This window comes from Balaenoptera ricei, chromosome 19, assembly GCF_028023285.1.
Source record: "Balaenoptera ricei isolate mBalRic1 chromosome 19, mBalRic1.hap2, whole genome shotgun sequence".
NCBI lineage: Eukaryota > Metazoa > Chordata > Mammalia > Artiodactyla > Balaenopteridae > Balaenoptera > Balaenoptera ricei.
This window is the reverse complement of record NC_082657.1, coordinates 44,247,038-44,269,457: the sequence shown is the minus strand read 5'-3', so window position 1 is coordinate 44,269,457 and position 22,420 is coordinate 44,247,038. Positions and strand designations below refer to the sequence as shown.

General features: G+C 46.8%; 1 protein-coding gene across 4 annotated transcripts in view; it reads left to right on the top strand.

The window, feature by feature from the left end:
• The first annotated feature begins 17,129 nt into the window (after positions 1–17,129).
• CMTM4 (CKLF like MARVEL transmembrane domain containing 4) overlaps positions 17,130–22,420 on the top strand; it is a 108,978-nt gene continuing 103,687 nt past the window's right edge. For 3 of the 4 annotated variants that reach the window (XR_009499226.1, XR_009499225.1, XM_059906124.1), the window contains exon 1: positions 17,130–17,468. Coding sequence is in view for 2 of the 4 variants with exons in the window: in XM_059906124.1 (XP_059762107.1) it covers positions 17,283–17,468 (186 nt within the window). In the remaining 2 variants the exon portion in view is untranslated. The remainder of the gene's footprint in view (positions 17,469–22,420) is intronic. The other variant, XM_059906123.1, reaches the window with a different exon arrangement.

Genomic DNA, 22,420 nt, shown 5'->3' with positions numbered 1-22,420 from the left:
ATTCCAGAACATTTCCATCACCCCAAAAAGAAACTCCATACCTATTTGTCAGTCCCAGTTCTTCCCTCCCCCAATTCCTAGCAACCACAAATCTTTCTATCTATGGATTTGCCTATTCCGGATATTTTACATAAGTGGAATCATACAGTATATGGCCTTTTTGTATCTGGCTTCTTTCATTTAGCATGTTTTCTGGGTTCATCCATGTTGTAGCATTGTGTCAGTACTTCATTTCTTTTTGTAGCTGAATAATATCCCACTGCATGGAAAACCATATTTAGTTTATCCATTCATCTGTTGATGTATATTTGGGTTATTTCCAATTGTTATTATGAATGAGGCTGCTGTGAACATGCATATATAAGTTTTTGTGTAAACATATGTTCTTTTGGCAGATACCTAGAAGTGGAAGTGCTGGGTCATATGATAATTCTATTTTAGCAGAGAATCACCAGACTTTTCCATAGCAACTGAACCATTTTATGTTCCTGCTAGCAATGTGTAATGTTCTTTCTCCATATCTTAGCCAACACTTGTTTTCTGGGAGTTTTTTGTTTGTTTAACTATAGCTATCCTAGTGAGTGAAATGGTGTCTTAGCGACTAATGATGTTGAGCATCTTTTCATGTTGTTATTGGCTATTTACATAGCTTCTTAGGAGAGGTGTCTATTCATATCCTTTGCCCACTTTAAAATTATTTGTCTTACTGCATAATTGTAAGAGTTCTTTATATATTCTGGATACTAGACTCTTACAGATATAGCTGTGTCCTTCTGACTCGCCCCCATTGTTCTTTGAGCATTTCCCTACTTCCTGGCACAAAAAGATGTTCCAGGCTCACCTTGCATTTCCCCTGCCTCCGACCTGGAATCAGCCATTTTCCCAGCGAGTCCTGGTTTCTTTTAGTGGGGATTGGTATTTAGAAACTAAGATCTGGACTGTAGGCATGCTTAATGTTACTGGGTGCTGTTGGATCTAGGCTCTTTCAGTGGACATGCAATATGTACTTTTTCACTGAACATTGCCTAAAAGTTATTTTATATATCAATTCAGTTTATTATTCTTGTTTATGGCTGTATAGTATTCTTGTTTATGGCTGCATAGTACTTGATTATGTGGATGTACCATAGTTTATTCAACCAATCTCTTATAGATAGACATTTAAGACATTTCCAGTCTTTTGTTTTTACATAATGCTGCAATGAATAACCTTGTGCATGTGTTGCTTTTATTTGTGGAGATGCATCTTCAGGGTAAATTCCTAGCCATGGGTCTTCCTTGTCAAAAGGTAAATGTAGTTTGTTTTGTTTTGTTTTTTAATTTCGTGTGACTTCCTTTATTGCAATACTCCCTTTTTTGTTGTTTGTTTGTTTTTTTTTGGCTGCATTGGGTCTTCATTGCTGCGCACGGGCTTCTCTAGTTGTGGCGAGCAGGGGCTACTCTTTGTTGTGGTGCGTGTCGTCTTATTGCGGTGGCTTCTCGTTGCATAGCATGGGTTCTAGGCGCACGAGCTTCAGTAGTTGCAGCACATGGGCTCAGTAGTTGTGGCATGAGGGCCCTAGAGCACATGGGCTTCCGTAGTTGTGGCACACAGGCTCAGAAGTTGTGGCTCACAGGTTCTAGAGCGCAGGCTCAGTAGTTGTGGCACATGGGCTTAGTTGCTCCACGGCATGTGAGATCTTCCCGGACCAGGGATCGAACCCATGTCCCCTGCGTTGGCAGGTGGATTCTTAATCACTGCACCACCAGGGAAGTCCTCCCTTTGTTTTTTTAATTGGAGTATAGTTGATTTACAATGTTGTGTTACTTTCTGCTGTACAGCAAAGTGAATCAGTTATACATATTCCACTTTTTTTAGATTATTTTCTCATATAGGCCATTACAGAATATTGAGTAGAGTCCCTGTGCTATACAGTAGATCCTTATCTATTTTATGTATAGTAATGTGTATATGTCAATCCCAATCTCCCAATTTATCCCTCCCCACCCCTCTTACACCCTGGTAACCATAAGTTTGTTTTCTGTGTCTTTGAGTCTGTTTGTAAATAAGTTCATTTGTATCATTTTTTAAGATCCCACATGTAAGCAATATCATATTTGTCTTTCTCTGGCTTACTTCGCTTAGTATGATAATCTCTAGGTCCATCCACGTTGCTGTAGATGGCATTATTCTTTTTTATGGCTGAATAGTATTCTATTGTATATATATATACCACATCTTCTTTATCCATTTATCTGCCAATGGACATTTAGGTTGCTTCCACGTCTTGGCTATTGTAAATAGTGCTGCATGAATCTTTTCAAATTATGGTTTTCTCCGGGTATATGCCCAGGAGTGGGATTGCTGGGTCATATGGTAGTTCTGTTTTTAGAAAACATCTATTTGCTAGATGTTTTCAGAATCCCTTCCATAAAGATCACATCATTCTGTACTATCTATCAGCAGTTGTGGAAATTATTAACTTGTTGTATTTTGCCTTAAAATTGAGTTTAGGAAGTTTTGTGAATAAATACTTACTTTAGGAATTACTTAATTTGATGATACTAGCAGTAACATTGTCATGGCAAATATTTATATTAGAGATTGCTATCTCCTCTATTAGCAAGGAGGAGTCAGTGACTCCTCTAGATGTTGTATGTAAATTGATTTAATCTTTATAAAGACCCTGTGAGGCAAACTAAAGATGGATAGGCGAGGCAGCTACCAGGGTCAGAGCCAGAATTTGAACCCAGTCAGCGGCGCTGTGCTCATATTCATTGTACTCATTTTTAAAGCAAATGGGGGGAAATAAAAGCAATTGGAAGTGTTTTCATCTGTGGTCTTAAGCACACATGGTGCTCCTGTTCAACCTTTTCCCCTTTCTGTCGGGGATGAAGGAGCCATTCTTCTTAGGCGGGAGAAAAATGGCAGAGAATGTACCCAAAGGGAAGGTGTACAATCACCTAGGCAAAGTGGGACGGGATTGCAGTCAGTTACTTTGTTGAGAAAGGCAGCTTGGGATGCCTGCCACTCTCCTTCTTGGAAGGATCTCTGCCTCTTAAGGCATGAATGGCTTTGGGGGTCATCTGTGGTAAGGGCTCTTGGCAGGGCCTGAGATGTAGACCTTCATCAGTACAAATACTCCTGAATGTACAAGTAAGGGGGAGGGCATGGGCTCCAGTGGGTTCCAATCCTGGTGCTTTCTCTGACCTATGGAAGGCTCATTACTTTTGAATCAGGCAAGTACAGTTTAGACAGATGAGAAATTGATCAAGAAGTTGAACAAGAAAACAGTCAAAATTGGGGAACTTCACTTCTCTTAGGCCTCCTTTCTTTGTAAAGTGGGGATAAAATTTCTTTCCTGTCATTGTGAACATTAGAGGAGGTGCACGTGTGCCTGGCATATGGTAGGTCTTCAGTGTGATGGTTGACCCTGAAAAATACCTCTAGGAAACTCTTCAGTTAATGTTGTTCCAGCAACCCCATTTGGTTTTTTGGTTGGTTTGTTTTAAATAAATTTATTTATTTATTATTTATTTTTGGCTGCGTTGGGTCTTTGTTGTGCGCGGGCTTTCTCTAGTTGCGGCGAGTGGGGGCTACTCTTCGTTGCGGTGCGCGGGCTTCTCACAGCAGTGGCCTCTCTTGCTGCGGAGCACGGCCTCCAGGCATGCGGGCCTCAGTAGTTGTGGCTCACGGGCTCCAGAGCGCAGGCTCAGCAGTTGTGGTACACGGGCTCAATTGCTCCATGGCGTGTGGGATCTTCCCAGACCAGGGTTCGAACCCATGTCCCCTGCATTGGCAGGCGGACTCTTAACCACTGCGCCACCAGGGAAGTCCCAGCAACCCCATTTGTACCCCTGTAGAATCTACCCTTTCCATTTGTGGCATTTCACAGTTAGTGGTCTAAATACCATCTCATCTCTAAAGAAAATAGAGGTTGGAGGGATGGATATCCATCCTGTAACCATTCACCTGGTGCAGTTCCCATGGGATCCCATGCCTGAGCCCTGGATTCTGGAGGTAAGGACGGTGCTTGTTACTTAATACTGTATTCCTTACCCTGTAAAGGCCTGCAGATAGCCACGAGGATGCAGAGTGCTGTCTGGATGCTCTTTCTGACTTGGTTGATGAGGCGCAGATGGTGAGTTCTGACTAGGAGGAGACGGAGATGACAGGCCTGTGGCAGTGTTGTTGGGAGCAGGAGGAAGAAGCCAAAACTCCCACTTTGGGTGGACATTGCCCCCCACTGGTGCAGAGAGCCAGGCCGCAGTTGAGACAGCCCAGAAGTCTCTCCTTGGGCTCTGAGGGACTCAACAGCTTGAAGGGAGAGGAGACACTGTGCTGAGATAGCAGGGGTTTGAGAGGCTAGGAATGGGGCGTGGGGTGGTCACCAGGTCACTGGGGACCAGGGTTCTGTGTGGGAGGGTTGAGAGGTCATGACGTCTGTTCCCCATCCTTGGGCAGCATTTCAGACAAGAGGAGCCTAACCTGTCAAGTGTTTCTGATCTTGTTAAGAAATTCCTATGTGGGTAAAGTTACAATTTTCTCCAGTAATGTGAACGTTTAACTTTGTATTCCATCTTGATTGTTTTCATCAACTCAAGGTAAATCTCAAGAGTGATATGAGGTATTTGATTGTATGATGTTTTCCTGGAACATATAATTGAACTTTTTTGTGTAGAACTGAGTTAACATTCCTAAATGATCATCAGCCTCCACTGTCTTCCTCACCCTGCCTCCCCACAAACCCACCTCACCCAATCAGCTTCTTCATGGAACTATTTTAAAGTTCTAGACAAGCAAGATATGAACTTCAGATTATAAGATCTTAAATTTCATTTGGGGAAAAATTTAATGATTTTAACTATGTCCCATTTTCAGGCAGTTATTTATTTTAAAGAGTGGGGTGCTTTGTACATCTGTCAGCAGCCCGTGGCATGGTACATCTGTCCTTGATATTTAAAATATTTGGCGCCATTTTACTGTGAATCCATTTTTGACCTACTCAATCATCTAACAAATGCTAGCCTGGAATTAGACTTTGGAGTACATGGGAAGCTAAACACTGTAATTGTTTAAACTGCGTATACAGATGATATGTGCATGTTGAGAAGGTATTTCAGAGGTTCCAATTAATGTTAGGTGGCTTTGCGCCCTGAAGACCCATCTGAGAGGATCTGTTCTCTCTTACAGCAGAGCTACAGGAGGTGGGCAAACTGCAAGGCTTTGCTTTGTAGCTGCGCCAACAGCACACCCCCTGGTTCTGGGCAGGCTCTGCCCCTCTCCAGCAGCCTTGCTGTTGACATTCCTCTTTGCATTTGTGGAAGCGTAAATCTAGGCTTCCCAAAGTGTGTTCTGGGCATATCATATAGGTGGTTAAGAAGGATTAGAAGACTCAAGTTTTAACTAAATGAAACAGGTTTTTGTTTTGATTTGTTTTATGGGTGACTGGGTAGGTGTGAGTCTTCAGAAAGGCTCAAGTGTGGGCTTTCCCAGCCGACTGTGACTGTGGACATCCTCTAGGTTCCACAGAGTGCCATTTGAGAACATCCACATGCAGGGCTTCTAAGGCTTGGTCAAGGTCCATGTTTTCATGACTCTTGGAATTTGGACTCTGGTGATCTTTGCGTATAGCCTCTCAGTATCCTCTCTCCTGTCCCCACCTTCTCTTCCCTCTCGCTACCCCAGGGGAAATCAACTTTCTGTAAATTGGTGGGTTTGCCATAACTAGGACAACCCCTAGGAGGTTTTGCCCCTGGGAGCAGGTTTCTCCAGTGACTCCCATGGGTGGCTTGGGCCTAGACACACAGGAGGCCAGCAAACACCGCCCTGGTGCTGGCTCCGGGTCCTTAAGGGAGGCATCACCAAACACAGCTTCAAACCAGCCAGTCTGCCCACACTTGGAACCAGAAGAGTTTCTGGCGTTGAGCTGAACTAGAACTGCTCTAACATAAAAGGGAAAACCATTGTCCACAGTTCCAGCCCGGACGCCTGGGCTGTCTCAGCTGAGAACCTCGAGTCTAGTGGACTTGGGTGACAAATAAGTAACTTAACCTCTGAATCCTAGCATCTTCATCTGGAAAGTGGTGAGGACAATCTCACCTACCTCACAAGGAGGCTGGATGCATTGAGATGGGTGCACGGCACAGTGCCTGGTGTGCAGACAGTCCTGAAACTGAACCAACCCGGAACTAAGTGTGTGAGAGACAGACCTTAGTGTTTGAAAGGATCTTAGGAATCGCCACTTTCAAGATGGGGAAATAAGGCCAGGGAGGGAAATTACTTATAATGGTCACACAGAAAGGAGCAGAGTTGGGACTGAGAATCCAAGTGTCATTGCTGCTCCTTCCCTGCCTTCTGCTACCTAATCTGCATACCCTTCCCCAGCCCGGGGAGTGCTGAACACCAGGTCTTAAATCTGAAGAAATAAATTGCTAGTTTAGACTGTGAGCAAGAGAGCTATTTTAGGGCAGACAGGCTTTCAGCGCACCATAAACTCCATCACCTGGGCAACTGCCTGATTGCTTGGACAAGGCAGCTCTCCACTATCTGCATGTGTGGGCCTCCGAATACGTGGTTGAGGTATGTGGCCTCCTCCCTGCCTCTCCTCAGCAACCACTGCCCTCTTCCAAGGAACTGTGGGCAGGAGTGGGTGACATTCAATATGCTGGCGATAGGTGAACCAGGTGGGTCCTCCCCTGCAGGGCTTGTAGTCTTCCGGGAGCAACAGACAAGCCAACTGCTGTCCCTGACACCACAGTCAGCTTCTCTGCCCAAATTAAAAAACGAGGTCTTTGTGCTGCTCTTCCTCTTCCCCATCGATTTGGCCCTAAACCCTTTAGGTGGGCAGAACATGATAGGTTGGAGTGGGGTGGGGAGCTGTGGTGACCCAGAGCTGGTTTTTGGAAACTGAGCTGGGTGAAGAGAATCCCAACTATGGGTAGGGATGAGGGAATGGCCTGGCATGGAGTGTTAACCCAAGCAGGGTGAAGAGGGCAGCTTCCTGTGCAGGGCAGGAGTTTGGGGGGGACACAGGGTGTCAGAACCCAAGTCGGGTGAAGAGAGCAAACCCATGGAGGGCTGACCTGACTCAGGCTATCAGCCTGGGTGGGCTGAGGAAGGCATCCAGAGGGGGTGTCAGAACCTGAGTTGGGTGAAGAGAGCCTCCATAAGAGACAGGTGGCCCAGTTTGGGGTCATGTGGTAGGAGGGCATCTGTGCAGGGATGGGGTGATGGTGGAGATGGAAAAGGGATTAATACAGAGGCATTGATCAAGCAAATTACCGTATGAAAGACAATAGCCAGGTTTCTCACTGCCAGAGAAGGGAGTTATAAAGAATGGAGAGAGAGAAAACTGGAATGTTGAATTGGAGTTGGAGGTATCAGTGTGAACTCATGATTTTCAGTACACACACACAGAAAAAATATGTAGATGTAAATATGTGCATGTATAACTGTGTGTTTATATACATATATTCCCTAGCTGTTTGTGCTGAGAGCTCAGGCCTAGGAGCGGCAACGGCCCATTGAACACACCTCATGCCTAGACTCAGTTTCTAGGTACCATTCTCCAATAAAATAAATCAGGGCTCCTTGGAGAAATGGCTGATTCCAGGGCTGGGCCAGGGACAGTATAAGATAAGGTTGGAATGTCTGTGTTAGTAGGAAAGGGCTCAGAGAACAATGGAGACATGTCAAAAAAACACTGCAGCCCGGTGGCCAGATTTGAGGAACAATTTGAGCATTAAAAAAAAAAAAAAAAAAGATTGTAACGGATTACAACCCATTAAAAAAAAGAAGTCGTGAGTCTATATTGATATAAAGAAATAAATTGAAAGTTTCATTTAATGAGAAACAGCATTCCCTGCCTCATCAAAATTTCAGTTGATGTGATTTCTTTGATGCGTTATAATCCATTACAATCAATACTTATTTGATTGCTCACTTTGTCCCAGGTTTGTTCATTACAAGGGGGAAAAAAGTAATGGTGGAGAAGCCTGGGAGACACAAGCCTAATCCCCAAAAGTGAATGCCATTAGCAATAGGACAAACAGAAATCTTGTGCCTCCTGATAGGCTGTACTGAGAAAGAATACAACATCACATGTAGGGTATTTCTGCCAAAAGTGTACAATCGGAATCTAATGGTGAGGAAACATCAGACGAGCCAAATTGAGGGATGTTCTGCAAGATAATTGGCTGTAATCTTCCAAAGTGTGAAGGTCGTGAAAGTCAAGGCAAGTGTGAGGACCTCTTCCAATCTGAAGGAGACTAAAGAAGCATGACAACTAAAGGTAACATGTGATTCTCAATGGGATCATTTTCTTACAAAGACACAGGGACATTTGGCAAAACTTGAATGGGATCCAGTGGTTAGATGGTAGTAATGCAACATGAATAACTTCTGGGTTTTGATGGTCGTATTCTGGTAAAGGAGAACATCCTCCTTTAGGAGGATAGGACAGAAGCACAAATACTAAAGTATTTGGGGTGATGCAGTATTAGGTTGGCAACTTACTCTCAAATAGTTTAGAGGAAAAAAGTTCTTCGTTCTGCACTTACAACTATTTTTTTGAGACTTTCCAAATGAATACGTTTAATTAAAACAAACCAACCACCTTCGAGTCTACCCATGCATATGGACTGAAGAGCCAGGTGGTGTGACGTTCAGGCCACTCACAGTAACTCCTAAAACCTTTCCACTGTCATGACTTCTTTGTGTTTTTCTCAGCTTGTATTTCATTCTTCCTTCCCTAGTCTCCTGGCTTCCCAGACTTGGCCCTTGGTGTGTCCTACCATCATGCTTTCCTGCCCACTCTGATCACTTACCTAAGTCCTGTCTGTTTTTTGAGGCTTAGCTCAGGTGCCCATTGATCCGGGGGGCCTCCATGCCCCCTCCAAGAACCAGATTGCTGAACTCCTGGGGCTTTTCTGGCTCTCCCAGGCTTTCCCTGGATAGGTCTGGGGACCCCCTAGGCATCCACAGATACACTCTTGGGGGCTCTGAGACTCTTCTTTTAAAGGGCTCTGTAGGACTTCACTGGTGGCACAGTGGTTAAGATCCATCTGCCAATGCAGGGGACATGGGTTCAAGCCCTGGTCTGGGAAGATCCCACATGCCGCAGAGCAGCTAAGCCCATGTGCCACAACTACTGAGCCTGCGCTCTAGAGCCCGCGAGCCACAACTACTGAAGCCTGCATGCTACAACTACTGAAGCCCACGCGCCACAACTACTGAAGCCCATGCGCCACAACTACTGAAGCCCACGCACCTAGAGCCCATACTCCACAACAAGAGAAGCCACCGCAATGAGAAGCCCGCGTACCACAACGAAGAGTAGCCCCCGCTCACCGCAACTAGGGAAAGCCCGCACACAGCAACAAAGACCCAACACAGCCAAAAATAAACAAATAAATAAATTTTAAAATTAAAAATAAAGGGCTCTGTACATTTTTCAAGACAACAGTCTCTACTACCCATTTGATACAGTGGAGATAAGACTTTGAATTATTCATCTGCACTTTACTTTCACCCAAATTCAATCATGTCAGCACCCTGCTTAAAGAGCATAGTGCAGCCCTGATGGCTCCCCTGACTACAGGGGCCTTCAGAATCTGTCCCTGCCCCTGCCTTCACATGCCTTCTAACCCCTTTCTGCCTGAGCAAGAACCCAGACTGCTCACCTCTTTCTGAACCTCTCAAGCCTTTCCATCAGGACCTTTGCTTAGGCTGGGTCCTTTTTCCAGAATGCTTTGCCCTGCCTTGCTTGTTGAGAATAATGGCAACAATAATGAGTAAACATTTGCTGAGTGTCTACTTTGTCTCGGACACAATTCTAAACCCTTTACAATTTACAGATGAGGAAACTGAGGCCCACAGATGTTCACAACTTGTCTGAGGCCATACAGCCAGTGAATACAATCCTGTGTTGCACAAATGCTTCCTTGCATGTCTACCCCATGTTCTGGTCCTGAGCCAGGCCCAGAGGGTACAACAGAGATAAATGAGGCCTTTGCCCTCTCAGAGCTCATGGTCTGAGACTGATGGGTAAACAGTGAGTCACAACAGAGTGTAATAAACACTTTGATACAAGGGGCCATGGAAGCCAGGGCAGGAGCACCTGACCCAGCCTGGGAACTCAGGAAGGTGTTCCTGATATGCAGGAGTTAGCCCTCCACACTGGGCTGTTTTGAGGATTAAATGCGTTAATATGTGAAAACCAAGTAGATCAGGTTCTGGCACGTAGAAAGCATGATAAAAGTACCGCCGCCTCCTTTGCCTCCTCTTCCCTCCTCCTCCTCCTCTTGGCCTTATAAAGGAATGGATGTTTTTATTGTGGGAGGGGGAACAGCAGGTAAGAGTATGAGTTATGTTCTGGCCTAATGGAATTCAGGACACCCAAGGGTGATGTCTAGGGGGAGAAAGGTCATGGGAAAGGGGATGAAGGTAGCACCCTGAGGAACACTGAACTCTAGGGGCTAAGCCCATAAAAATGACTGAAAAGAGCAACCAGAGAGGTGGGAGGAAAATCTGGAGTGTCTGGGGCCATCCATGCCATGCAAGGGGACTGTCACAAGAAGGCAGAAGCAGTTGGCAGGATCACATGCTGTTGGGTAAACTCCTACTTAGCCTTCAAGACCTAGTTTAGCTCGTCGAAGCTTTCCCTGGCCTCTCCCACCCTGGGCAATCGTACTGGCCTTGTAGTCCTGTAAATATTGCAGCAGCAGATTCCTGTTCCCCACCTGAGGCCTAAGCATCAGACTCTTGGGGGAGGTCCTGAAAATCTACCCCTTGAGTGATTCCTATGCACATTAAAGTTTGCAGATGCCAGTATTCTAGAGAGAAAAAACCCAGGGTAGGATTCTCATTAGCTCAGCTTGGGTCCCGTGCCCACCCTGAGCCAATCTAGGGTGGAAGAGAACCATGATTGGTCATTCTCAGGTCAGGTGCCGACTCTTCCTAGGTGGGCATCACTTGGGAGGAGGAAGGCAGGTGTTGGAGTAGAAGAGGAGCAGCCCCAGAACAAGGAGGGCTGCTGTTATTAAAAGCAGCAGATGGTGCTAGGCAGAGAGAAGCAAGCATGTCTGCTACAGTTCCACAGTTCTTTTCAGAGAGCCTTGAGGTCCCAGGATGTGGCTCGGTGCCTGGCACAGGGGGGTGGGCCATCAGCAAATGTTTGGTGTATGTACGTTGCCTCCTGGCTACCTGGGCAGCTCCCAGAGGCTCACAGGCTAGTTTAGCCAGCCCAGGGCAGCATGGCCACGGGTATCGGAGGTGAGTGTAGGCAGTGTCCACATTCCCTTGTAGCCACACTTTCTGCCTTCTTCCCCAGAAAGCCATTCCCCATCCCCTGCCCTGGGAAGAGAAGGCGGAGGAGGGCAGCCAGGGAGAAGCCAGGCAGCTGCTGAGCAGGCGAATCTTCCCCTGAATCAAGTGCCAGCAGGGTTTGGAGGCAGCGGGAACAACAAACTGGGGTCCCACGGAGGGTGGGATTCCACTGGAGGCCCCGGTAAGGGGCGCAGATGGTTTGGCCCGGGGTTGTCCTTGGTCATAGGAACCGAAGGAATGTCAAACTGGAAAATCCCGGCGAGCACTATTTTTAGAGATGACTTGGAGAGCATTTTTCCGGCTAAAGGGACAAGTTCTTTCAGAAGCAGCAGTTAACTCTAACCCCTGAACCGCTCCCGCCTGGAATCTGCCCAGGCCCGGCCCCTCCCTCCAGGCTCGTGGGAACACTGCGGGAGGAGGAGAGGGACATTTGCTCCTTTCAAACACAAAAAGAGGTTGTTTGTTTTCTCACATCTTTGACTACAGTCCTCAGACATTAGGAGTTTATACCAGTACCTTTCTTTAAAAGGCCCTTTAAAGGTAGAGAATCATTTCAGACCAAAGCTGTTAGTCTTGAAACATTAAACATGATTTTCTTGGATGTTTGGTCCATGCTTAACATTGATAGTTGTTCGTGATAAACTCAGTCTTCCCACTGCATGCTTTATGCTTGCGATGTTCTCCTTAACTACCGCTGTCTATATTTTTGTGTTTGAAGTAGGAGTCTCTAGGGACCTCCTAATTACTGAGCTTATTAAAAGTAGTAGATGAGCGCTATTGCTTAATTGAAGTTACAGGAAAAGCAGCCCTACCCCCAACACTAATGGGTGCCCTGGGGAGGGGCCTCAGTAAGAAACGAAGTGAAACTGGAACCTCTTCCCTCCTCACCGTTATCAGGCACCGCCTCCAGGGACAGAACACGCAGGGACCCCAGTTTGGGAAGGTGTTTTGCTCCCAGCCCTTCATGGAATTCAGATTCTAAAGTCCTTGTAGGACCAATGCTTTATGGAATCAGTGTGCTTGGAGAGGAGGGCTAGAGTGGGGAATCATCCCCCAGGCTTGGAGGTGGTTGCCCTTCGGCTAAATGAGAGGCTGAGAGACTTGGGTAGAGGCCAGGCCCGATGTAGGTGAAGCGGCATATACTGGGGCATAGCGTGTATCTAAGGATGCTATACTCTGAGCAGTTTTTTTTCAGGATGAGTTCAGGAACTGAGATAAGAATCAGCATTAAGGTTGCTGGCAGAGCCTATCCACTGGCAACAATGAACAAAGTAGCATCTGGTTTCTTCATCAGTCTTGTCTGAGTCTGGTTTCCTTGAGTCAGCCCTGGATATGTGGACCAGACCCTGGAAGCCAGGGACCTGAGGGCTACCCACTTCTCTGTCATTTATCATCCTCATTTTGTCTTCACTTGTAGACACCTGGAGGCACAGCTATAGCCACAGACTCATGCTGTATTACGACTGAACACTTGAGGAAGGCACAATACCAAGTTTTATCTACTCTTAATATGTGGGATTCCCAATAACACCCGTTGAAGTCTGTGAACTTCTGTTAAAAACTAGAAGTAAACATTTCGAGTCTGTCCCCGGAACTAAAAATAAACGTAGGCTAGTGTCCAGGAACAGGGAACAGTTAACAAGTACTGGAGAGGAGCCTCCAATCTTGCTTCCGCTCAATCTACCTCCTTCGATGAAGCCAAAGAGAGCATTCTAAAAGGAGGCCTCACTGGGCCACTCTCCTGCTTAACACGCTTCAGTCCAGAATCTACCCTCTCATATGGTCCCTGAGGCCCTATAGGGACACCCAAGGCCACCTTTCACCCTTGAATTCTGCACTTGAGCCTCTTCACTGTGCTTTGCTTTCTTGCTTATCTCTTGGCCTTTGCACATGTTGTTCCCTCTTCCGGGAATGCTCGTCTACCAACCCTTACCATCTCTTTGCCTTGCTAACTGCTCTTCCTATTTCAGACCTCAGCGGAAATTCTGACCCACAGACTCAATGAAATCCTTCCTGGAAATTCCCATACCACCATGAACAATACTCAGCACATGCTCTGTTGTATTTACTGGTTTCAATGCTTGGTCTCCATGTCTGTGCTGGCAGGGACTATATCTGACTCTCAAATTCCTTTTTAAAAAAATCATTTTAAATTTAGCTTTTATTAAAATTATATGAGCACATAGTTGAGAGAATCAAATAGTTCTACAAGGCCTATAACCCCCATTACATATCCTGCTGCCCAGAATTGACATTTTTTAACTTTTAACCAATTATTTTTATATTTACACACATATATATATATATATATTTTTTTTTTTTTTTTTTTTTTTTTTTTTTTTTTTGCCTCACCACGTGGCATGTGGGATCTTAGTTCCTCGACCAGGGATCGAACCCGTGCCCCCTGCACTGGAAGCGAAGAGTCTTAACCACTGAACCGCCAGGGAAGTCCCTTTACCTTTATATTTTTAATTAACATGCATATACTGCTTCCTGTTGAGTTTTCAGTTTTAAGCATCTACTGATCTCCCATGATGGATGATGAGTATTCAGGTCTCTTGCCCACCTTCCCCTTCTCCCTATCATACATGCACACATCCTGTCCCTCTATCCTTTCCTCGTAATATGGTCAGGTACTTTTGGTTAGATCCGCACTCATTGTTTACATTGTTATAATTATGCAAATGTTATTCACATGTGATTTAGCATACTTACTTCTTTTCTATATATCATTTTATTTCCTGCAGTTCATCTATGAATATTTGCTTAATTTTCTATGCATTTATCACTAATTTATCTCAAAACTTTCCAGAAACTATGAATCTTTCTTTTCTGTGTATTTAAACACATTCTTAATTTCATCTTGAAGATGTCTCTCGAAGCTCTGGCTGCTCCAATCTGAGCTGGTTAACCCCCAGCCCTGCTGCACAGGGGCCTCTGTCCCCTTCACCACAGGACCCTTATCATCTCTCTCTCTCACCCTTTCCTGGCTCCCAGGTCCTCTGCTTCCTTGGTTTAAATCCTTGTTCTGGTGGTGTCCTCCTCCAGCAGCCTCCTAAGAAGAGACAGAGGGAGTCTTTGCATGTCCCAAAGAGTCTTTCATCAGTCCTCATACCCGATTGATACTCCAGCTGGAACCAGACTTCTAAGTGGGGATCATTTTTCCTCAGGATGTAGAATGGTTTACTCCATTCCCAAAGCTGCTGTGGAAAAGTCTGTTGCCTTTCTGATTCCTGATCCTTTATAATGAAATGTGCTCTGTTCTTCTCTGGAACCTTGAGGATCTTCTCTTTGCCCCCAGTCGTCTGGTGTACCTGGTGCTGGTTCATGTTCACTCATTGTGCTGGCCACTGGTGGGTCTTTTAAATCCAAAACTCATGTCCTTTGGTTCTGGAAAGTGTTACTGAATTTTTTTTTTAATTATTATTTTTTGTTTTCTTCCCTCCATATTCTCTGTTCTAACTTTATTAGAGTGTTATTCTATTATTCTCTTGGACTATACCTCTAATTTTCTTATCTTTTCTCTCATTTTCCATCTCTTTGTCTTTAGGTTCTATTTCCTGTGAGGTTTTCTTTAACTCTTATATTGAATTAAAATTTTTTTGCTTTCATTTTATTTAGTATCCAAGGACACACACACGTAAATATATATAATTTTTAGTATGGTACTCCTGCCCTCAACTGTGCCTAGTGATCCCTAGCTAAGGGGCCCTCTGTTTTACCTTCTCCAGAGAAAAAGATTCCAGTCTTGGGGGATGGTCATGGGTGGGGATCCAGGGATCCATTTGCTTCTTTTCTTTTTTTTTAAATTTAATTAATTAATGTATTTATTTTTGGCTGCCTTGGGTCTTCGTTGCTGCGCGCGGGCTTTCTCTAGTTGCAGTGAGCAGGGGCTACTCTTGTTGCAGTGTGCAGGCTTCTCATTGCGGTGGCTTCTCTTGTGTGGTATGTGGGCTCCGTAGTTGTGGCTCGCGGGCTGTAGAGTGCAGGCTCAATATTTGTGGCTCACAGGCTTAGTTGCTCCGCAGCATGTGGGATCTTCCCAGACCAGGGCTCGAACCTGTTGCGTGCATTGGCAGGCGGATTCTTAACCACTGCACCACCAGGGAAGCCCTCCCCATTTGCTTCTTAAAAAGACGTTCATTTGGTCTTTTTTTTTTTTTTTTTAAATTCCTGCTTTCACTCCCCACTTCTAGATGTGCTTGGTGCTGCCCATTCCTGAGCCTTTTTTCCTGTGATATGACCTAGGTTGCATTTCAGCCTTCCCCTGTGTTAACTTAGGGTTTAGCTTTCTTGGATCTGCTAAGTTAGTTACCACTTGCCCATTTGCTTTTCTGCTTCCAACATTTTGTTGCCATTGTCTCCTTTCCCATTCTTTGTCCCTGTGGTTTTATGCCCTTAAAAAATGTCCCTGTAACTGTCATTTCACTGGGATTTGGGGAGAAAGCAGAGGCCAGAGCCTGCATCCAACCATTCAACTTATCTTTCATTGGCAACCTCCAGGTCCTAGCATATCCTTTAGCATATAAGTGCCCAATAAATATTTGTGGGCTGAATGGAGTGTTAGAGTTAGTGTCGTTCCCATCTTTGGTAACCAAAAGGTGAGAGCCCTTTAAATTGAGATCTCCTGAGTTATGACATTTACTGCTTCTCACTTCACAAGTTCACAAGCCCATCTGAATTATATACTAGGCAACACTGTGTAGGGAAAAAATTTGGAAGTGAGTGGGCTCTGCCCACCAATTGTGTGGCCTGGGACTACCAGTCTGAAACCTTAGTCTGGTCTTCTGTAAAATGGGAATAACACTTTCAAGTGCCTTCCTCAGTGTCTAAAGCATGGTAAGCTCTAGATATTTGTGGTGTGGAAGAGTTCAATACCAAAGGGACAATTCTTAGAAAGTCGGTGTTTTACTTAAGCTTAAAATTATCCTTCACACTTGAATTGCAAATTGGTCCCTAATTAATGCCCTTCAGTGCAAAAATCTGTGTTTAACCTGCCTTGGTGATTAGACAGACATCGCAAAACCTTTTCAGCTAAGAGAGGAAACTAATGTTAGTCACCGAGGGTCTCCTGCGCGCTAGCTCCCATTCTCGGTCAGGCCGGTGAATCCAGAGCGTACACTGGGAGTTATTCACAAATATTGCTGAGTGTCTGTCTTACAGACCCAGTACTAAGCGACCTCACTCACCCCGACTTCTCACCCCTGTCCCGCTCAGTCCCTGACCTCGGTACTGGTTTGTTGCCCAGTGTGGGAGCCCAGACACTTAGCCCCCTCTTGTCAAACAGTCCAAGTCAGGCCCACCCTGGGCCCCGTACTGTTCCCAGCACGGGGGTCGCACAGCACATCTTGGTCTTCACCGGTAAGTCCCCTGGCCTACCTGAAGAGGACCCCACTTCCTCCAGGGAAGAAACGGAGGTAGCACCCTGGGAAAGCAGCTCCGTGACCCCTAGGTCCGCCTCGACCCTCCGTCAGCCCCCATTCTCTCTGCTCCCCACTACCCCTCTTTCCCGGACCTTGGCCCTCCCTTGCCGCGATCGCCTGGCGCGCAGCCGCGGCCCCGACCCCCGCGCGCACTCAGGTGAGGGCGGAGCCAGAGGCCCTGGCGCCCCGCCCCGCCCTCCGGAGGCCCCGCAGCGCAGGCAGCCACCTCCACCCGCGGGAGCCGCGGAGCGCCGCCGAGCGGCCGGCGGGCGGGCGCTCGCTCCGCCCCCTCCCGGCTGGCCGCGCCGGCTCCCGCCTCCTTCCCTCTCCGCCCGCTCCCGCCTCCCTCCCTTTCCGCTGCCGAGGCGGCGGGAGCCGAGCCCGAGCGGACCGAGCCGCGGCCGCAGCCGGGCGGCGGGCGCAGAGGCGGCGGCGGCGGTGGTGCGGGCAGTTATTCGGCGGCGGCGGCGGCAATGCGGCGGCCCCGCTGATCCCGCTAGCTCCGGGCGCCGGAGGCCAGCCGCGCAAGGCGGCCCGGGCCGGGCGGCAGCATGCGGAGCGGCGAGGAGCTGGACGGCTTCGAGGGCGAGGCCTCGAGCACCTCCATGATCTCGGGCGCCAGCAGTCCGTACCAGCCCACCACCGAGCCGGTGAGCCAGCGCCGCGGGCTGGCTGGCCTGCGTTGCGACCCGGACTACCTGCGCGGCGCGTTCGGCTGCCTCAAGGTCGCCCAAGTGGTAGGTGCCGGGCGGGGCCCCAGGTGCCGGCGGGCGGCCTAGCCGCGCGCCTTCTCTCCCTGCTCCCGCTTCAGGGGGCGCAGGCCCGGCCGGCCTCCACCGCGCACTCGCTTCCCATGGCCCCAGTCCTTGCGCTCCCTCTCCTTCGCTGGGTCCCCGTGCTGCCCTCCCGCCTCCCCTGGGGACTCTGCATTCCCCAGCCCTGCCGCCTCAGGTGTGCGCCTTCTACCTGAACACCTGCCCCCGGGCCTTCGTGTCCACTCCAGCCTTCGCTGTCGCGAGCCTCTTTCACTGTTGGGTTTGGTGGTGCGCGAAACCCGGCGGGGGTCATGCTTTCCCCTGGGTACTGCTGGTCATAGCAACTTGTGTTAGGTTTTCGGGGCCCGCACATCCTCCACTCCTCCGGATGGTCCTCGTTTGTCTCGGCTTCCACCACTGGGGACTGTGGCTCGGTTTTTTCCCCGGCGCCCAGCAGAGTGCTGGGCATATGGTAGACGCTCAAATAAATGTTGAATGGAGGCATGTAGTCTAGATGCATTGGGGGAGCCCAGATCTGCCCAGAGTCTCCAGTTTATGCTGCAGAGGTTTTGTTTGTTTTTTGTTATTTATTTATTTATGGCTGCATTGGGTCTTCGTTGCTGCACGGGGGCTTTCTCTAGTTGCGGCGAGTGGGAGCTACTCTTTGTTGCCGTTCACGGGCTTCTCATTGCGGTGGCTTCTCTTGTTGCGGAGCACGGGCTCCAGGCACTCGGGCTTCAGTAGTGGTGGCACGTGGGCTCGATAGTTGTGGCTCCCGGGCTCTAGAGTGCAGGCTCAGTAGTTGTGGCGCACGGGCTTAGTTGCTCTACGGCATGTGGGATCTTACTGGACCAGGGCTCGAACCAGTGTCCCCTGCATTGGCAGGCGGATTCTTAACCACTGGCCACCAGGGAAGTCCCTGCTGCAGAGGTTTTCATTCCTTCTAATTAGCCCAGAAGATAGAACCGGCATCCCTGAATCCTCCGCCCCAGCACGGTGGCTAGCATTGCCCAGTTGGTACCCAGAGTTAAATCACTATGGGAGAGCAGCCAGTTTTGGAGGTAACAGAAACAGAGAACTTTCTTTTGGGCTTGTCTATGGTAGAGCTCATTTCTCAGAATTCTTATTTTTAGCTTTCAGGGTGTTCAGGACAGGGGCCTGTCCCCTCTGCCCCTCTTTTGTGGTTTTCTAACAGGCCTCTTTGGTTTGTTACTTAGCTCTGCTGTGGATAGAGCATACTCCAGTTCAGAAAAAACTGTGTGTCCCGATATCCCCTGACACAGGTAGACCTTTCTCTGAGGCCTGGCAGCAAAACTTTATAGACTTCTCAGCTAGAGAAGCCATTTGCACAGAGCTGCAATGTATGTGCATTTTGTTTCTTCCAAGCATTGGTCTTCTTGTGCTTACTTGAGTACATAGCTCAAGGTTCCTTGGGAATCATTTAATGTGTGGATATCCTTTAAATAAAGGTCTCAGTGTTTGTAAATTGCGGATCATAGACTGTTTTCTCTCTCTCTGGGGTGAAAGGCTTGTTCTGCTGATTGCAGGAGGGTATTTTTGAAGGGCTCTCAGGAAAGACAAACGGAGCAGGTTATTCCTCTCTAGAATTTTAAACTGACCTTATCTGGTAAAGTGGAATGTTCCAAGAGATATATTTGTTCAGTAGTTAGGCATTGCTGTTAGCAAAGTGAATGGAGGAGTGGGGGAGGTGTATAACTGCCTTTAAAAATAGGCAGCTAGCTGATGCTTGAGTACAGCACTGATAATCAGAAGTGAATAAAAGAGCAGGATGGGAGGGAACGTGGGCCCAGGTGGAATTTAGGGCCTTGTTAAGTACCTTGTTTTGTTTACTCTGGACTTTTGAAAGTACATAGAGCTTGCCACTCAAAAGATCTGGTAAAAGAATGAAATCCAGTAGTTTATATAAAATGTTAGATATCACCTCATTGCTGGAATTTTGTCACCTAAAGCCAGAAATGGAAGCCAGTGGTATTTATCACTGCCTTTTCGTAAGGTGCTATTTTTAAAAAAAAAAAAAAAAAAGCTCTGTTTTTAGAGCTTTACTTTTCATCTGGAAGAACTTTGGGGCCCAGCCCCTAAAATCTCGCCTAACTCTTGTCTTTTGTCTAATCTCTAGAATTTAAACAGCGAGAGGTTATGTTATGTGTGGGTGAGTGAAAGATGGGGACCTGCTTGAAGGGTATGGCAACGTGAAACAGTTCCATGCATTTAGCTTTTCAGCCTTGTTAAAAAAAAAATCAGGGTTTTTAGGGGGAAAAACCGCCACAAAACTTAAAGATATTGGACTCTCAACTTAAACTGGAAAAGAAAACAAGAGTCGTTATGAAGATATTTCTTTTTGTTTTTGGCCATGCCGTGGGGCATCTTAGTTCTCCGACCAGGGATCAAACCCATGCCCCCTGCCTCGGAAGCATGGAGTCCTGTCCACTGCACCGCCAGGGAAGTCCCTGAAGACATTTCTAAGATGTTACAAAGCTCAGAATCCCATCAAGAAATATGTCTAATATAAATTCTAATTCTGTGGTTTTTGAGAAAAAATTTGACTTTTTTTGGTTTTAGTTTTTAGAGACATTTTTTGTGGTCTGTGGCCTGTTGCCACCTGCAGGTCCTTGCTCCAAGTGTGGTCCGCAGCATTGCCAGTACCTGAGAGCTTGTTAGAAGTGCAGAATCAGAGGCCTCACCCCAGACTTTCTGAATCATAATCTGCAGTTTAGCAAGATCCTCTGGGAGGTTCTCGTGCACATTAAGGTTTGAGACTTACCTTTCCGTATCATTTTAGTGTGAAAACCTTACACAGTACTAGCAATCAGTTCTCTATCAGAACTGTAAATAGTCAACCTCAAGGCTGAGGTTTTTCTGTAAAATGAGCCTATATCTCTCTCAAAGGATTAAGAGAACGAGGTAGTATGTAGAAATTAGCACCTAGTTTATTAGGTGCTTAGTTAGTGTGTAATAAAACGTTAGCTGTCACTGTTGCTAAGTAATACTTCCTGCCTTTAAAGAAACTTGGTGAAAATGCCACCCCAAAATTATAATTACATATTTGAATTAAAGACAGTTTACGTCCTAGTGGTTTAAAAGTTACATCGATATTTTAAATGGAATGCTATTTGATAGTAAAACTAATCTGAAATATTATGGAAATTAATCAGTGCATTTTCATAGATTATATCTTTTTTTAAATTAATTTATTTTTGGCTGCGTTGGGTCTTCGTTGCTGCGCGTGGCCTTTCTCTAGTTGCGGCGAGCCCCCGGGGCTACTCTTCGTTGCGGTGCACGGGCTTCTCACTGTGGTGGCTTCTCTTGTTGCGGAGCACGGGCTCTAGGCGCACGGGCTTCAGTAGTTGTGGCTCGTGGGCTCTAGGGCGCAGGCTCAGTAGTTGTGGCGCACAGGCTTAGTTGCCCCGAGGCATGTGGGCTCAAACCCGTGTCCCCTGCATTGGCAGGTGGATTCTTAACCACTGCGCCACCAGGGAAGTCCTAGATTATATGTTTTAAAAATGAAACTCATACCTATTTCTTTTTTTTTTTAATTAATAGCTACTTTATTTATTTAATTTTTATTTTTGGCTGTGTTGGGTCTTCGTTTCGTGCGAGGGCTTTCTCTAGTTGTGGCAAGCGGGGGCCACTCTTCATCGCGGTGCGCGGGCCTTTCACTATCGCGGCCCCTCCCGTTGCGGGGCACAGGCTCAGCAGCTGTGGCTCACGGGCCCAGTTGCTTCGCGGCATGTGGGATCTTCCCAGACCAGGGCTCGAACCCGTGTCCCCTGCATTAGCAGGCAGATTCTCAACCACTGCGCCACCAGGGAAGCCCCATACCTATTTCTTAGTTGGGGAGAGTATCTCCTGTGGTTATTTCAAACAATATAAATGTACTTTTTGTAGGAAAAGAGTAGGTTTAAGCTATTGATTTAAATACCTTCTTCTTTCTTTTGAATGTGGATTCTGGGAGCACTTATTGGTTTTTAGCTCTCAGACATCATTTAATGAAATAGTTAATGTGGGCCTTTTGTTTATTGTTCTGTTTAGATTTTTTTTCCAAAGCACTTGGTTGAAAGCCGAATTTTGCTCTTGGGATAGGGATGGGGCATACTATCGCTTATACCATGATGTTAGGACAGTGTCAGAAGAGGACAGGACCTAGATGGGACAACTTTCTGAATCACAACAGCAGGCATCATTAATGAGTGCTAACTCTACTGTTATCACCTTTATTTTATGGATGAGAAAGTTAGAGGCACAGAGGTCGTGACTCGTTTAAGGTCACGTGGCTAGTGGTTGGTGGAGCTGGGATTTGAACCCGGGTGGTGTGCTCTTTCGTGCCTCCTGAACACATCATTTTGAGTTGTTCCACAGAGCAGAGGAGACCTTGAGTCCAAGGACATTTCTGAGGTCTTTGTTGCCTGGTGACTTTTAGGTGACTTTTACGTGCTTGTTACGTGACTTAACAAGGGTTTTGATTTCTCAGTGGCCATTGCGCTGTTCCTAGGCGTGCAGTTCCTGTGTGGTGTCCTGCTCCTCACCTAGCAGACCTGCCACTTTCCGCCTTGAGGGGATGGGCCTTCTCAAAAGAGCCAAGAGCAGAATCAGCTTTTAAGTTCTGAAAACACCTCTCAAGGAGCTCTTTTGCTTCAGATCCCTTTCTCTTTTTTTTTCTTTTTTGTCTACATCACTTTTATTTTATTTTATTTTTTGGCTGCGCCCCGTGGCATGTGGGATCTTAGTTCCCCGACCAGGGATCGAACCTGAGTCCCCCCGCAGTGGGAGTTCGGAGTCTTAACCACTGGACCACCAGGGAAGTCTCTGGATCCCTTTCTTGAGCCCCTCCCACGCCTGATTGACCTTCTGACATTGCATTGCATTTGTTTAGGACTATTTTTTAAACAAAGTTGGGTAATAGGTGATGTTTAAGT